The following is a 17,540-nucleotide window of genomic DNA, read 5'->3' on the forward strand; positions in this document are numbered from 1 at the left end:
CATTTCCCTGAGCACTTTCTCATTCACACTAACCCTCCCTTCCAGAGAAGTAGTCCTTCTTCTTCTGCAGTAACCGTCATCAGGGTACAGGTATATCCATCCTTGCGAGGGCATCAAGGGCAGACATGCTTGCTCTGAATGTAACTGTCTGCCTCCAGTCCTGCCCCAAAATAAAGTACCACCAATTGCAAGCCTCGATTTTCCCAAGCACAGGTTCTATTCAGGCTTTCATACAGTTGTATTCTTCAAACATAAAAACCCACAAGTGGGTTCATATTCTAAAGAACACAACAAGACCTCCATGCACCACATATTATGCTATGCCAAGTTCAGTAAGCTGCTGTATAAATGGTCAGAGTAATAGAGTTGAAGTTGGAATGGGAATGTCTTTTTTTTTTTTTTTTTTTTTTTTTTTGTTATTTGTACTACTTTTCACATTCTCGCCTCTAGGACACCAGGTGTCAATGGGACAGGGCCAACTAAGCAGTCCTGAGAAACAACAGAACAATTTCAAATCTTCCACCATTTTGTCTTTATTCTTTCCTCTCCAGCAAGATACTGCTATTTTAAGGTCTGACACCGCATGATCAGGGAATAGTGGTGGAAACAGACCATGTAACACTGTTCTTCAATATTGCTTTCAATAGCAGAATGCAGGTACATTGCCGTGATTGACTCCTTTGGTTGCTGGGGTTTGATGACCAGCAGGTAACTTGCAGATGACTGCCAAAACAAGTTTAGGGAGGGCTTTAAAAAATTTAGCTTTCACACAACTTGCTTCTCACAGAGAACATTTTAGAGTCTTAATTTTTTAATCTTTGCAACAAGTGAAATGATACGGGCAGAAACAACAATGAAAAGAAGTACAAAGACTAATACTTCTCACACTGAGGCTATTCTGGTACCTCGTACAACTCTGACATGACCAAAGGTACGTATGACAATGAAAACCCAAGGAACATTTTAACAGCAAAAGGAGTGAAGACGTGACAAAAAGAAATAGAGACGAGATAAAATAGATCTTAAAATCAAATAAAATACGATGAAGGCAAGAAACAACCTCACCAAAACAGAACACCCCAAAGCAACCCAAAACAGGACAAAACCAAACCTCTTCAGATTTCAGCCATAAAACACAAGTGGCTGTAAACACACATACCTGACCCTATTCTCAAGACCTTCAAGCTCTCTGCTAGGATTTCTGTCCATCTCCTCTGGCATTTATGCACCTGTACTGAACCAGTTCAATCCTCTGCTCCTCACTCCCCTCCCTGAAGTTCTCTTGCCATTTTCAATCCAATAGTCACATCCCCAACCTCCCTTTCGCCCGCGCCAGGCACTGGCTTAGATTCCTTGGTAGCTAGCTGTTAAATGAAGCATGGTAAGACTTGCATAGAAGCAAAAACTGTAGAGCAACCTTACCTCATGGAAACAGCAAGGCACAATGGAAGTGGAAAGTTGTTCCATTCCCACTCTTATAGGGAGAAACTAGGTCACTTCCTTTCCCCTTTAAAAAACAGGGTATGGGAAGAATCAATTGCTCTATTCCATACTGTACCAAGGCTTGAAATTCCAGGAGATAAGATATGTCCACAGTAGGACAGACAAGCTGAAATCAGTACTAGCCACTGTGTGACTAACCTACAAGACCTTCCTGGGGTTGTTTATCACCAGTTAAGAATGTGAAAAACTTCTGCCAGGAAGAGAAGGCGTTTCAGACAACAGCTGATAAAAGATCTAATGAAAAGCACCAAGACAACTGCACATGAAATTCTTGCAAGAAAGCGTCAGTTAAGAAAATATTCAGAGAATGGCTGCCAAACTCAGCCTCCAAGATGACCTTGTTTCTAAGAGGAAATGGAAGAGAAGCGCTTTCAGAAAATAACCTTCAGAAATGGGAAAACGAAAGGTTGATATGATAGGTGGTTCACAGATGCATCCAGGCTGGATGGATATGTACCCAAGAGAATTCTTTGCTGAAATAACAGACTGTACTCCTAAAAAGAAAGCTGACTAATGAAATGAACTTAAAGTAAGAAGGCATTTCATATTTGAGAGTTCAGGAAATTCTATCCACAGAATACTTTCAAGTAGACACTTCTCTTTTTTAATCTTTACACATTTACATTCTAACCAGCAATCTTCTAGCAGTTGATAATTATTAGCCCAGATAGTTTCAATATCTAGGGATTTTAAACTGGTGCTACAGTGGCAGATTCATAATGCCGAAAAACAGGTTGGAAAGGAAAGTCTGCTATTACACTCCTAAATATGAACGGGCCAAGTTGAAACAGAACAGACAATGCAAAGTCAAAAGATCTCATTGCAAAGGAAGTGGTAAAGAAGTTTCAAAATATAGAGACGCTCTTGAGGTCACAAAAATATTTTTGGGAAAACATTCTTGACTGATTGCTAATGATACCTCTGGTATTATTTATTTAGGGTAAAGGAACAAGGTGCTTTTTTAACAAGCAGGACAGAACCAACTTTGTCATATAAAAGCTCATAGTCCAGTTTGATAAGTAAAAGGAGAATAAAGAAGTATGCAGATCAGTAGGACCAAAAAAAACAAGGAAGCCAAATACAGCATAGCATGGATATTACTCTGCCAAAGACTAAAAATGTGAACAGGATAGAGGTCTTGCAAAACAGCTCAACCAAGGCAACAGAGAAGATTGTGTAAATGCCTTCACAGGGCTAGCCATTCGTATAGACCTTAGCACCACAACGAATGACGCAGAGTGTCCCACACACCTATAGATTTACAATTCATACATAGTTTTACACTGAGTAGTAATAGGCATGGATAATTGCCCGAAGTACAGATACAAAATAATTTCTTTAACATACAGTCTTGGAAAGCTGAAACCTCTCACAGGATTACCTTGCTTTTGCACATCAGCAAAACTTAGTTTGAATGGATCAGTGTTCCACAGTCTCTTGCTCTGTCCATTACCAAGCTGCACTGAAAAAAACCTGTACTATATAATCTGCTGTCTGAGATGCATTTTTTTAAAACATAAATACAAAGTTGGGCCATTCTGGTTGTATTCAAGCATGCCCCTCAGTGGCTATTCTCCCTCCTCATGCACGCAGCTGACATAACAGTTTATGTTACCCCTGACCGCCCACCTAAACCATGCTAATAAATAGCTCTTCATTATAACACGATAATAAAAATGGAAGATTAGAAACTCTGTATTCATATAAAACTGTTTCAAATGTCCTCACATGAACCTAAATCTTAATGCTTAATGAGCCTTGGGGCCCGTCTCTCTGAACTGGAGACATGCCAATCCACGATGCTGATAATGTTTTGGCTTCAGAGTATACGGCCCGCAAACACCACCCCCTGCTCACCTCAAGGCACAGGTCACATTCAAAACTTCAAGTGTGCCTAGGAAACTCAAATACCTTCTTAGTCTCCAGGAACAGCAAATTCAAGCAGAACTTAATTAAGCATATGCATTTGGGCATCCACTAACTTCTCCGGTGAGGTATCTGGCAGGACGAGGGTCTCTGTGCTGCACACTATGCAGCCAAGTGTTAAATTATTGCCAGGCCTACACCACCGACAGATCAGTAAAATAAAATATCTGCAAAATACTACAATCAAAAAAGAGAACTGAGTACTGATTTCCCCTCTGAGGGCTCCGTAAGTGGCATGGCAATTGTACGTAAATGATATTAATTTGCAAACAGAACTTGATTTTTAAACAGCCAAGCAACTAAAATACCATACGTACAATTATAGCAGTCCTGACATCCAGTTCCATACCTAACATTACCACTGACTCAGAAAACTAAGTTTTATTATTCCATAGTGTTACACTTGCACTGATCTGGCTCATGCCCAGGCCTTACTGAAAACAGCATTTATGTCAGCCCAAAGCTTGGTGCGATGCACTATAGCCACGATGCAAGTCCGAAGAAACTCAGCTGTCTGAGAATAAGCAGCTCATTCACAAAGAACATGAGCCAAGGAGATTTCTTATTTACAAAAGAAAATTATTCTCATGACAGAGTAAATGATAAATTCCATTAAGTAATTCTTAATTACAATCACTTTCATGTCCCTCAGATTTATAGCCCAGCTTCATTTTTTCTTTAAATACTATCAAAATAATCTATGTGCATGAGCAACTTCTTATTTTTTTAAAAAGTAAAGCCTAAAAACTTTATTAGACTTTTTAAAAAGCATATATGCTTAACATGCACTGCTGAAGGGGAATGCCTTTCCCAGATATTTTCTTCCACTAGAAAAAATGTAAAACTTTCCCTTTAAATGACTGTACAAAGCCAATTGTATCAAGATTACTCAGAATCAATACAATGAACAACCATTTTATTTGCTCTTTCAAAAAACAGAGAAAAATTTATGGAGTGAATCCTAGTTTCAAACAATAAGCTGAGTTATTGCACATTTTATTAAGCTCTATAATACCACATGTTAATATACAAAATAAGTGTCTTAAAACACAAAAAAGAAAAGTTTGGGAAAACGCACATAAGCTCGTATCTAGAATAGCATATACAAGTGACATCAATCTTTAATCATATATGGTCATTACTTTTCCACTTTTATATATTTATGCCATGGCTTCTCAGGTACGCAGTCAAATATCTGCTAGAACTTCCATGCTTGAGCTAAATCAAAGCTTTATTATGACTGCATTTACTGCTATAACTTGAATTGTAGGCAAACATAAAGCAGACATGCAGATAAACTATACTACATAAAGAACCCAATGTATTATGCACAACCATGATGTTGTTGTATTTTACTGCAAAGCCAAATCACATGTGCTGATATCTGAAATGGGACTCAGTCTATTTGTTATTTAAGGTCCTTGTTCCAGGATCCACATCCCAACTGTGCTGATATCTGAAATGGGACTCAGTCTATTTGTTATTTAAGGTCCTTGTTCCAGGATCCACATCCCAACTGTTATTTTTGTTTTGACTCTTCTTTATTTTACGTTTTGGTTCTAATCCTGATAGGTATTAGATACGTTGGACTAACTCTAATATGAATTTTCAGGGTGTTTGAACCCTCATACTGCCTGATTTCTGAGAAAGCTTGAGAGAAAATATGATGTAATTGCATGCCAGAAATGCTTAAAGGTATGTTTCCCAACTCATTAGAAGCTTTCACCCTTGGTTAGACACATCAAAGCAAGTAATTAACTTGGATTTTCCAAGTCTCCCATTCCTACCTAAATTTCCACAACTGCCGAGTACCCGCTGTGAAAGAAGGGATCCTGCAGCAGCAGAGGAGGGCAAGGGGAGACCGGAAAGGCACTGCCCGCCTTGGAAAACACACTTGTAAGAATACTAGAGTAATAACAACTGGACAAGACTGTAAGAAGACATACGCATTTGTTTTCATATAATAATTTTTAAACTTACTAGTAGCAACTGTTGCATGATGAGAAATAAAAGCAACTTCAATTTCCTCACCTGCTGTTTAAGTAAAGCAACAGAACCAATCAAATCAGTGGGGCAAAAGGAGGGAGATTAGCATATACGTTTTCTTTTGCAATCAACCTTCATTCAGATGCTTGAATCTGTAGACAGGAATACCTAATCATTGCAGCAACCAGATCTAATTTATTCTTGATAATCCTCCAGTTTCTTAGGATATCTGGGTCAAAACTAAATGTTAAAGCTATGTAACAAGGAAAAAAGGATGTGTGCTGGGGTGGAAATTGGGGGTTTCTAAAGATATTTGCTGTTACTGTTGCTGTATTCCTGCCTCGTAGAGCCAGTGTTGCTCCCTGTCTCTAGGAGGGGGCAGATTTGCCCACCCATGCAGCAGCATAGCCAGGAAACTCCTCAGTCTTTGCATAGGACAGCAGAGTGAGAACTGCTGCTGCTTGGCCCTGCCTGATGCCCCTTGCTGAAACTGCCATCTGCACTGATGTCAGACAGCTATGCTAAAGAGCCATGAAATCATTTCAGAAAAACAGAAGTAGCAGTCACTGGCTTCTAAGCACAGCTGTGCCAACAATTAGAGCTGGTACCATCAGGGGAGACTGCACAAGCGCGCTTTCACACCCACAAAGAAGGAAGGGCTTGTGTGACTGTCATCTGTCAGCCTGCCACTTTATGGCATCCTCCATTGTTTAAATATGTTCCTCAGCTCCTGAGGTGAATGTGGCAAGCTACAAAAATGCAGAAATGAGGCCAGATCTAGATGCCAGCAGCAGTACTTGTGTAAACACTACCAGAGAGTCCAGTCTGAGTGCTTGCAGATGCCTGTGGCCAGCACAGTGTAAGGCTTCACCAGCTAGGAGGCTCTTGGTGCACAGCAGCACATCCCTCCCAAGAGTCCATGCTTTTGGCATCATATAGTCATAGCAGTTTTCTTTTATTAAAATATGTGCATAGTTACTAGACCAGTTACAAAAAATATCAATGAACCATTTATAACCAGCATGGTGACCTCCGCCTGAGTTTGCAGGGAACAATACAATACCCCAAATATTTACATCTCAGGAGTCTGCTAATTACCAGACCCATAGCTTGAAGAGAGAAGGAGAAGAGTTGAGGGTCTGTCAACATCATAGTAGGGAAATGGGGCAAATGGCTTGCAGGAGAAGGTCACTACCGTTTCTCAAACACCTACTGAAGGAGCAGATAAGAGAGAAGGGAAAGGACCCTGTTCTGCCCTTCTGAAATAGGAATCTACATGTGGGGAAGTGTAGGCCACAGATGTTGGGATCAACTGGATGAAGCCCTGGGATGATACTGTGTGTAAGGCTCCAGCAATTCTGCTCTAGACAGACACAAAGATTTCCCTTATGTCATTCTGCACATGACTAGTCTGCCTGTGAGGGGAATGGACTCTGGTGCGGTGGCTTTCCCTCTTCCCCTCCCTTGTGCAAAAAGCCTGCAAAGTCAGAGGGCAGCTAGAGACACATGTTTGGGAAATTCAGGGTATGCCACCTCTGTCTGCCCGGTGGCATCAGTTTCCAGTCCTCTAGCTGCTGGGCTCTCTCAGGATCTGAGTTCACTTTCAGTCCTCAGCACAAAAAAGACCATTAATACAGCAGACAGTAAAAATACTGAGACAGTGGGCCATGCAGAAGTAAGCACGAACTCCACCCTTACACAGACATCACCCACACCAGTGACTGGCTGTGAATTGACAGTTAATGAACAGTAGCAACGAGTACTGTCCTGTGGAGAAATCCAAGGCAAGTTTAGCTTTTTGCTAAAACTTTCAAGCAACATACCAGATAAACCAGACCAAAGGCAATAAATCCTTCCACCTTCAGAAACCTAAGACAGCCATAATTTCTTTCTTGCCTTTTGTAGCTTATCAGAAACTTTGAGATCAGGTCTTCATCAGCTTGTTGGGAGTAGTTGTGATAAAGCACAACAGATTGGCAGGAGGTTAAGGGAGAATTTGAATACCACTATATTTTCTTCATGAGGTACCCGCCTACCAGGTGAGGCCTCTGCCAGACCACAAAAGCCCTGCCCTGTGGTAGCTTTATCACCACCGCTCGACTAAACAGAAGGAACAAAATTAACTATCAGTGCTTCACCTGCTGAAGCCAGTACTTCTCAAACATACATTTACAGCTCTGAATGTCACATTACAAGTTTCAGCTGAGCTCTTTATTTTACAGTGGACTCGGAACCAGTAAGGAGGAAGCTTTTCCTGCTAGCCTCATCATTTGCTCATCATCAAAAAGCGAAACTTGAAGGGCAGATCTCTGGTTAACGCTCTGTAGCATAACAGAATTTCATCCTCTAACCACAGCAGCCAGGAGCAGGAAGCAAGACAAACATCAGAGCCTCTCAAATCTGAGGAGATCCATCCCTTCAGACTGGTTTGCACTGGTCCAGAGGTGATAAGCAAGGAAAAGCAATTTGTCCACCATCACAGAGCAAGTTAGTAGTATAACCAAGTGTGGTCTCTTGACCACTTACCCCTGGAGCCCACAGTCTCCAAAGAAATATATGCTTACATCTTCAGTTACTTAAGCTTCACATCTTCGCATACAGCATTTAAATGAGACTGCCTCTGTTTACTTGCAGATAAGATTAGAATCTAATCTTGAAATACACATCCCTTACTCTTCATGCCACACAATTCAACCGTAACATTTAAAGAGCACTGTGAAGTGATTCAGCACACTGTGAGGAGAAAGACACTGAGGAGAAAGATCTTGTGCAAGTACAACCCTTACAAACAAGGGGTAAACTCCAGGCTCCTTCCAAGTTACACAACATTTGATCAATAGTAACTACGACTTCCCTCCTCCCAAAGCCACTTCTCACCAAAGACATGCAACTACAATCAAATAAGATACATTTCCTTTACAGTTTTTAACAGCTAAAATTCAAGCTATTTGATTAATAACACAAGTGAGACATACAACAGTATTTACACCAGTTGATTTCAAAGCTATCCTAAGCTACCTAGAGTTGAGTTATACTGTATTAACTCAACTATATGGCTGAAAACAGAATCCAAGTTCCAGTACTTTCATAGTGTAAAACATAACTAATAGCTGCAGTCTACCAGCTTAACATCTCAGGAAATCTTATTTATAAAATTTCAATATGCATTCAGTTCTGCACAAGCTTCATCCTTCTGATGTGCAAAGACAACTTTTACTTCAGTGACAACCATGCATGTCTGGGGAAAGAAATCAGCCCATACAGATGATTCACAGCAGCGGATTTTCCCAAATTCCCAATATCCTGCATGAGATTTAAAAGAACTACAGGCACTAAAGCACAGCTACAAAATCCTCTTAAAAGCCACCAGCTTTGGCATCTATCTTTAGCAATCATTTTGGGAGACTCAGTCTGAAAACTAGACACTAAAACCATGGAGAGAAATATGAAAAAGGTAACTTGGGTCTCTTGTCTAAAAAAACCCAAAACATCCTTCAAATACACCTTCAAGTAAAATTCAGAGGATGCCTAAACTTTCCAGAAATTATAAAAGCAGCTAACTATAGATAGTATTCAGATGGTTAAGTGTCGACAGTGCTTTGACCTGGAGTTGGTCCGAAATGCTTCACTGTAGTGGAGATGCCTGTAGGCAGGTGTGCAATGCTATTCGCCAATCTGTGATTAACATCTTTAAATAAAAGGAAACCAAAAAGCAAACATCATTTTTACTTCACATAACTCACTAAAGACCTGGGGTGGAGTGAGGGAAGCACTTTGCAAAACCTGTTTTCTTTAAGCCACGTTTCAATCCGCACCATAACAATAGCACTGGCACTGAAAGGACATTGCAGTGAAATAACTAGTGTACATAATGGCAAAACTTGCAAAAGGAAACCAACAGTTGGAGATACTGGCTGAAGTTCATTTCATCTTCAGTCAAGATTGTGTTCAAGACTCAAAACTAAAAGTGTTACTTACTCACACAGAAGAATCCCATTTTCTAATCCAGAACGAAAATCTTTCTCACCAAAACTTCTGCCTGTCACTTGCTGCAAAAAAAGTAAGGGGAAACAAAAGAGTGGCATCCATTAAAAGGTGTACTTTTCAAGAGCAATTCTCAACATTCAGTTAAAGCATCTGCTGCAAAGAAAACATCTGAACTTTACAGGCTAAGTCCTGTCCAACAGCTAGTTTCCTCCTTCCCACCTCATTGAGCTATTTAACACATAAAACAAAGCATTTGCCCTGGCTAGTGCAATTACATATTATAACAGAGCTGTTCTCTAGAAGCAAAAAACAAAAACAAAACAATCCCACCCCTCCACACAAAGCCCACAATGTAACCTTCAGAATAAAATTTCAAAAACATTTTAAAGTGTTTTAAATTTTAGAATCAGTGCATTTAGATAAAGTGTATACTCTTACTACTTTTTTGCACCATGTTCAAAATTTTTGCTTTGGGCATTGGACTTGAACTTATGGCCTTTAAGCTATCACCTTTATGGAATAAGCAAATTCAACTGGAAGCATTCATATCAGTTATAGCCCTTCAGAAGCACACCACAATACTCCTGGTCATACTAAACAATATTTCACATCATGGAGCCAACAGTAAGTAAGAATAAAAACTCAGTGGATGCTGAAGTTTAGGCACCCACTGTCAGCAGCCTGTCAGGCATGCTTGGAGCAGGACGTACATTTGTGATTACGAGCTCTTAAGCCAGCCTGTGTTGCTCAGAGATGGACCATCTAGGGACCTTCTAGGAATCCGAATCTTGCCTGAGGCTGCTGGCCACTGCAAGCATGACTGAACCCCTGTTTATGACTCACCATCCTTTTGGCAACGCCATGCCATTCATCCTCAAATCGTTCCCCACAGATGACGTGTTCAGTGAAAAGTAAAGAATGTATTTTATTAACATCAACAAATACATAAGAATAGTTACTATGTTTAGAGAGAGCTGAACAGAAACAAAAGAAACCGCCCAGATTTTAACTGCGCTCCAGGAGGTCTTCTCCTCATCCAGCCAAAACATTTACCGGATGGTCCCAGAGTTCTCATGGCTCAGATCCAATCCTTCAGCAAGACCCTGGCTCTGGGCGTTGCTTCCACCATCGAGAACAGGGACTTGGGGACACAGCTGTCCTTACATACCCATTTTCTACTTGCTGTTCCACCCAGATACAAGACTCTTCCCCTCCCAGTTTCCTGTCATAAAGACAGCAATTTATAAAGACTGACAAGTTTGGCGCTTTCCCACGGGATTAGTGACTGCACTAGCTTTACAAATGCCAGTTATGGCTATACACAGTCTTAGACAATAACACTTTTTACTGAATTCAAGTGCAAACACAAATCCTAAAATCTAATCCAGCACTTGACCACTAACATACTGATCCTCAGTTTGAAGGAACGTCTCTCTGCAAACTGGTATGACCTGTGTATAACTTTAACCCTTGCTCCATATTCTTAAAGCCGCCTCAGAGAGACACATGTTGACAACCACACTTCATACAAATGTATAAAGTAGAACAATGCATTGTGTTGCCCTCATACCTCAAAAAGAAACCAGGTGCAATTTGCCAATAGTAAACGATCTCTAACCTTGAGCTGTTGGGACAGATGGATATCATAATAATCTAACCATTATCAAGCATTTGGGACGAACAATAGACTGAGCACATCAGAAAGTGACTTTTCTTTTATTTCATCCCTAGAATAAAGTACGGTATAGAAATAGGAAGGGCCATTTCATAACAATTTCGTTCACAGGGGAAGACTTCCATAAGGGAAAAAAGGTGATAGTCACCTTGTTTCACTCCTCAACCTGAGAGCGACATCGAATGTTCCATCTATGGAAGTCATTTTTTTAATGTGTTTGTTGAACATCCTTATTCACCAGGGAGCAGTGCTGAAACTTAACACAAATCGAATAAGAATCTACCTGCCAAAGCCATCGGTATCACTGTCATTACTGCTGATGTAGGAAGGTTTCATACATAATGGCTGCACGAATAAACTCATGAAATCATGAACAGCATAAAATGCAAATACACAGCTGGAACAACAATTTATTTAGTAAAAGGTACAATAAGACCTGACAGTAGGTCTTTAAAAAGGCACATTGCATGTTTTTAGAAAGGAACTGGAAGTCAGTAAGGCATGGAAAGATTTATGCCTGCTCTAGGTGATCCAGCTGCAGAGGGGAACCATTAATCAGCTACAAGTCTCCTGATTTAGGCAATTAAAATGTAAGAAAAGTTCAACAGAGAAAGGCTAGAAACTAAAAATAAATGTGAAGGTGATATTATAAATGTCAAAGATAAACCCAACAGGGGCCTGAGAGGAGCAAGAAGCTGCCCTCCACCTTTTCCAGGGGAAGTGAGAGCCCACTTTCCTGGCATCGGCGCACGCACGTGCATTCGGGCGCACACCCTGCTCTGCCTGCAAGACCGGCTGCCCCGGGCCCCCGCGATCACACTTGCTCAGCACGCTGACAGCGGGAGGAGTGAGGCTTTGAACCGACTTCAGGTAGAAGGACTGGCACTCTGCTAGTTGTAAAAGGAGTGCTGCATGGCGAAGTGTCCAGTCCCATGGAAAAAGCAAAGTGCATACAGCAGCCATGGTAGCTCCAAACAGCTGCGTGCACCACAGGCCTATGTCACTGCTAATATGCGTCATCGGAGCGCAGGTCTGCTCCTACAGCTCTACCTCCCCACTTCTGGATGAAAGCCTCCAGTTTGACCACTGGATGGAACTGTGAAAATGCGGACATGCAGGGACTAAGGGGAGAGCTTTACTGGGCAAAGAGTACAAGTACAGAAAGCTGGAAAGCAGGGGAACAGATTTTTAGCCCATCAGCTTTCACACTACAGGGAGCTGGTGTTCAGAACTGAAACAGCAGAAAAATATTCATGGACAGCTGCAAGGTGGACTATATCCTGCTCCCTTAAGAAAAGAAAAAAAAAAAAATCGAACAAAAAAACCCAAAACACCCCAAACCCACTGAAGCTGTTGACTGACAGATTTTTGAGTACCAGCCTTTCCTCGCAGAGGCCTCTCTAGACCACCATGTCTTACAGGCTTTCAAGACACAACTGCGTCTGGTTGTGATGGTGCTACCTACCATCAGATACAGACAAGCACATTCAGGCAGCGCCGGAGGAAGCACAGTACATACCCGAATCTTTCTATAATGCCATGACATCGCAATTCTCTGTAGTGCAGGGGTGCAAAAGGTAGAACCAGACATCTTAAAGGAAAAATAGAAGTTGTATCCTGCTAGAGATCAGTGAAAAGCCTGCCGCTTGTTTAATGAGAGGAAAATAGTGGTCTTTTCATGCTGAAAATTTAAAAACGGAGAACATAAGCTAAGCACAATATAATTTATTACGGTGCTTCACTTGCTTGAGGAGGAATTGTTTTTATTCATCATCTGGATGATATTTTCTCTTCTGTAAAAAGCTGCATCTTCAACCAGGCAATTATTTCACTACCAGACATCTTTCTCCATTTCACTACCACTTAACAACCCAGAGAACTAAGCCTAAAATGAATAATAATTTTTTTCTAAAAGGCATATTAGCAGACTAAACCACAGTGCACTGGCTCTCTATCACAAGTTTGTGGTAACAACTTTAATACATACTTACACACAGTAACATTTCTTATATACAGTATTGCTGATTAACTCCTTTGTTCTTTGCAGTTACACATGCCATTAAATTTATGTCATCAAGCATGGCTGTCATCCAGCCACTAACCAGTGCCATATTACACAACTCTATTTTCACTAAGCTTCAGTTCACACTGTTTTCCTTGCATTTTGTACTGCTGATGATGTTTCATGAGATGCATTGCACAGAGCTTGCAAAGCCTCTGGTGTCAAAACAGCTTAAGGGCATGAAAAAGAAAAGGTGACGAATCAGTGAGCAGATGCTGTCCTCAGGTGAAATTTATCTTGGACAGCAAGATATAAGAAGTTGAATAAACACTGTCTCATCAGGGACAATGCTTTGAGAATAGTTAGCTAGATTTTTTTATGCACACATTTGAACGTTGCATGTAAAGCAGTGAACCAAAAAACAGAACTGAGCAGAGAGAGGTCTTTATTACTCATTATACCTTTTGGAGAGCTTGTGAAGCATGACGGCAAAGAAAGACAGAGAGACTTCAAAAAGTTGCATTTGGTGTGCTGTTTGGGTTTTCTTGTACATGGATACACTGCATTTCAATTTTGGGCAATCACTTCCCCCCACATCAATTTTTACTCAAAAAAACCCACCTTGCTACTTAACTGGAAAAGATATTGCTTTTACTTCAGGGAGATGTGAAAGTAAGGCTTAGACTGTAGTAATCACAGGTATGTACCCAAAAAGCACTGGATTGTATAAGCAGAAGGCCACACAAGTCACAAAAGATGTATGACAGTTTTTAGGGCATCGAGCTTGGGCCTCTCTCAAGTAATAAATTCCTAATTCCCCATTTCCAAAATTACACTTGAGCTACTAACACGAATATGCATAATTAAATTCCGTTTTCATGAAGTATAGACAAGAGATTTCCGCATTAAACAACACTGCAGAAGTTAGAGTCAGCTTTACATTTTGCAGAGAGGAATTATACCAAATTCTTGTGGCAGAGCAATGGGATCCAGAGAGCCTCCCTCAGCTCCTGGTCCTGCCTGTACTGTACATGCAATGCTTTGCTCTATCTGTAAAAATGAACAAAACACATCATCTAGGTATGAGCTGTAGGAATTTTACATTCATAAAATCATATCAATACAAACCACTCCTGAACATCTTTATTACAAATATTAGGAAATTTGTTGACTCACAAACTTGAAGACTGCACGAATGGGGCTTACTGACAGCGAGCAACACTGGCCTAGGCATGCATATCTTCCAGAGAAGCTGAACGATGACAGGCGTTCTGCACAAAGCTTTGCAATGCATTGCAGTGTTGAGGAAACATACTATTAAATGAATAAAAAGATGAGCAACTTAAATTTCTCTGGTGTGAATTTCTATTATCAAGGACAAAAATAGCAGGAGCTCAGGATGACTCATGCGGCCAGCTCTGAACCAATCTGAAACTCTGTGGTATTGAGCTTGAACATTTCAAGAATGCATGGGAGGAAGGGCAGAGATTTCACACTTGGGTAGCAATATTAATCTGCAAACAAAGCACATTAATTTATTTTTAGAACTTTCACTTTCTGGTTACTTAAGTTTAATTGCAATTTGAAAAGTTAACTAGCCATGCTGAAGTCCTCTTTCTTTTCCTTTTCTTCTTGCTCTTTCACCCTCCGACTATTCTTTAAAATGTCAGGGAGTTTACCTACTCCTTTCCATACTTCATAGGAACTCTATTTTTTCTAGCAACAACAGAATAAACTATGCAACAGCATATTCTCCTCTATTTGCTTCAATATTCCCTTCTGCCACTACCATGTTGTCAGTCAGCTGGGTTGAGTGATAGTTTGGTGTCCTCATACAGCATGTGAGAATGATATCCATTGACACAAAAAACACTCCCAATCCTTTTGGTGGACCCAGGTCCTCACTAAAGGAATTATTTCTTTGCTACAGGATGCTAGTCAGTGGCTTTTTTCCACAAGGGAAATGACAATTAAAAAACCACAATAGCTGATTTTTTTCAGATCCTTTACAGCTATTTTAGTGAGCGGATGACTCTATGAATGAACGAACACATATATTTACATTTAATGTGTACACTAAAAGAACAGGTTCAGTTAGCACTGCATTTAGGAAACACGACAAAAGAAATACAGAGAGAAGACTATACCAAATGCACCAGAGGCAAACCCCACACAAGGCCTCCACCATCTCTATTCTTCCTACTACACAAAAATTTCCCAAGTGAAGACAACAGAGCTCCGCTCCACTTACACTTAAGACAGATCACAAGCCAACTCTAAGCTGCTGCAGAGTAGAACTAGTCCATTCACTCAGGCAGATCCGCTTGAGCTTAGTTTTGGTCTTTGGCAATATCCCCTCAATGTTTTGGAATATGCCAGCAGAGAGCAGAAATTTGCCTCTGAGCATCTGCACTACAATTCTGCCTGCTGAATGGCCAAGCCATGATGAGAGAAGACAACTGCAAGCAAAGGAGGCTGCTGCTGAAGCACAGGCAGTGCTATTCCTCCTTTCCCCATTTACATACCACCTCCATCAGCAGCTATTATCTATTTAAGACTTTAAAGCTAAATATGGGAAGGTTTTGGCCTTACTAATCCTGCCCATCACCAGAGCTTTAAACACTAAAAAATCTGCCCTGATAACAGTAGTATTATATGCACACAATGTTACCATACATTGTTTGGATTTACGATCTTACAGAGCCATACACATTTCTGCCAGGACATCTGGAGTATAATCCCAGCCGGCTGGCAAGCTGCTGAGGCATGTTAAAATGCTGCAATACAGTAAGTCAGGTTCCTTTCTAAGCTGCCCTCCCTCATTCTGTTTGTATACATTTCCCAGCTGCATTGCCAAATTTAGCAACCTTCCACCAGGGGTGGGGGCCAAAAACATCTCATTGAAGGTTGAATAGTCTGGGGGGAATAGGAGCAAAGAGCAGCAACAGAGAACTTAAAAGCAACTTCCATCAGACTTCCCTTGGCTGCCATGCAATTCCTGAAAACCTCACCTAGCAGCAGGTAATCCATTACATCAAATTTGTATTTGACAGTCAGTAAATTGCTGTTGCATCACTGTTTTATGGGTAACCAGGTTCTCTGTACTTCAAATGGTATTATCAAATTTAGATAACAGATGACAGACATGACGGAACACCCTAAAATACCTGGTTTCAATCAGTGATTCAATTTGGTTTTTTTTTTTAAAAAAAAAAAGAAAGAAAGAAGAAATGAGGCATCTATGAGAAAAACTTACTTCCTGTATTGTGCGATTCATCATCTGTTAGTTTTAATGTCAGTTAAAAAGAAAGGGGTTTGCAGGCTTTTCCCATTAATTTACCAGTCAAATGCTTATCCTCCTCCCTGATTTGGGAGAATGAGGAGGAATGAAGCATTACTTTAGGAACATAACTTCTGTTTGATGGAAGCAACATCTTATCATAATGGTATGTTCTTCAGTTCTGTCCTGCTTTCTTTTCTGTGCAGAAGAACAAAGTGGCAGAGATTAAGATTAGCAAGTACAATGTAGAAGGAACAAGAAAAACAAACCAGAAGACGAGAGTGCAGAAGGCATCTCTTTGATTTGAGGCCCTTATTTCATCTAGTCCTGGCAGCTCCCAGAGAGCCTGTCCTCAGTCCTCCCAATGCCTGGAGAAAGCTCCCTATTTGGCTGCCCCACTAGGTAAATTGAAAATCCTTTTGCTGCTGCACAACCTGCTCTGTTTCTGACCTCTTCAGGGTAAATCAGTGCTTCAGGAAAGTTCCTGATGCCCAGAAGCGAAGAGGCGCAGATGACTAATAATTACTAGCTATCACGAACACCTTCCAAGCTTCCCTCTTCCAAGGTTTTGTTATTTTCTTATCCAACCAGGCTAAACAGTCTGCCCATTGAAAAGTGAAAGGCTGATTAAAGTTATTCAGAATTTTCCAACCTTCCTAATATGACTGTCTGGTATTTGCCATGGGCAGATTTGCCTTTCTACTGTCCCTCTTCAGGTGCATGCAGAAGAAAATGTACAGAGGGGACTACTCTCAAAAGCAATAGCTATTGATCTAGCCTTTATTGTTTCCCTGATGTGATCCCTCTTGAAGCTGGAATCAGTGCTGGAAGGAGAGAGATCATGCAGGCTCTGGCTACTGGACTCGGGAGTTGTCAACCCAACACGTCAGTCTCACATATTTTTAGGAAAACTTCAAAGGCCAGGAGAAATTTTTTCTTTGCCTCAGGTGGCACTAACAACTATCCAACAAAACAGGAAATCAGGTTTCTGGCCATCTTTTTTTTAAAAAAAAAAAAAAGAAAAGAAAAGAAAAGAAAAGAAAAGTTTTGTCTTTTAACTCCCTTTCCTGGTTGCAATATCACACAGGAGGGGATTCTTAGGCTACTGGAAGATTGCTCCTCCAAAATCTATGCTACACTGCATCATTTACATGTTGAAACCAAAACATCTGCTATTAAAA

At 40.7% G+C, this 17,540-nt stretch overlaps 1 protein-coding gene across 1 annotated transcript in view; it reads right to left on the reverse strand.

The window, feature by feature from the left end:
* LIMCH1 (LIM and calponin homology domains 1) overlaps positions 1-17,540 on the reverse strand; it is a 183,084-nt gene that overhangs the window by 106,568 nt on the left and 58,976 nt on the right. The window contains exon 2 of the mRNA XM_064511217.1: positions 9,394-9,464. Within this exon, the coding sequence (XP_064367287.1) occupies positions 9,394-9,464 (71 nt within the window). The remainder of the gene's footprint in view (positions 1-9,393; positions 9,465-17,540) is intronic.

Source organism: Dromaius novaehollandiae, chromosome 4 (assembly GCF_036370855.1).
Source record: "Dromaius novaehollandiae isolate bDroNov1 chromosome 4, bDroNov1.hap1, whole genome shotgun sequence".
Taxonomy (NCBI): Eukaryota; Metazoa; Chordata; class Aves; order Casuariiformes; family Dromaiidae; genus Dromaius; species Dromaius novaehollandiae.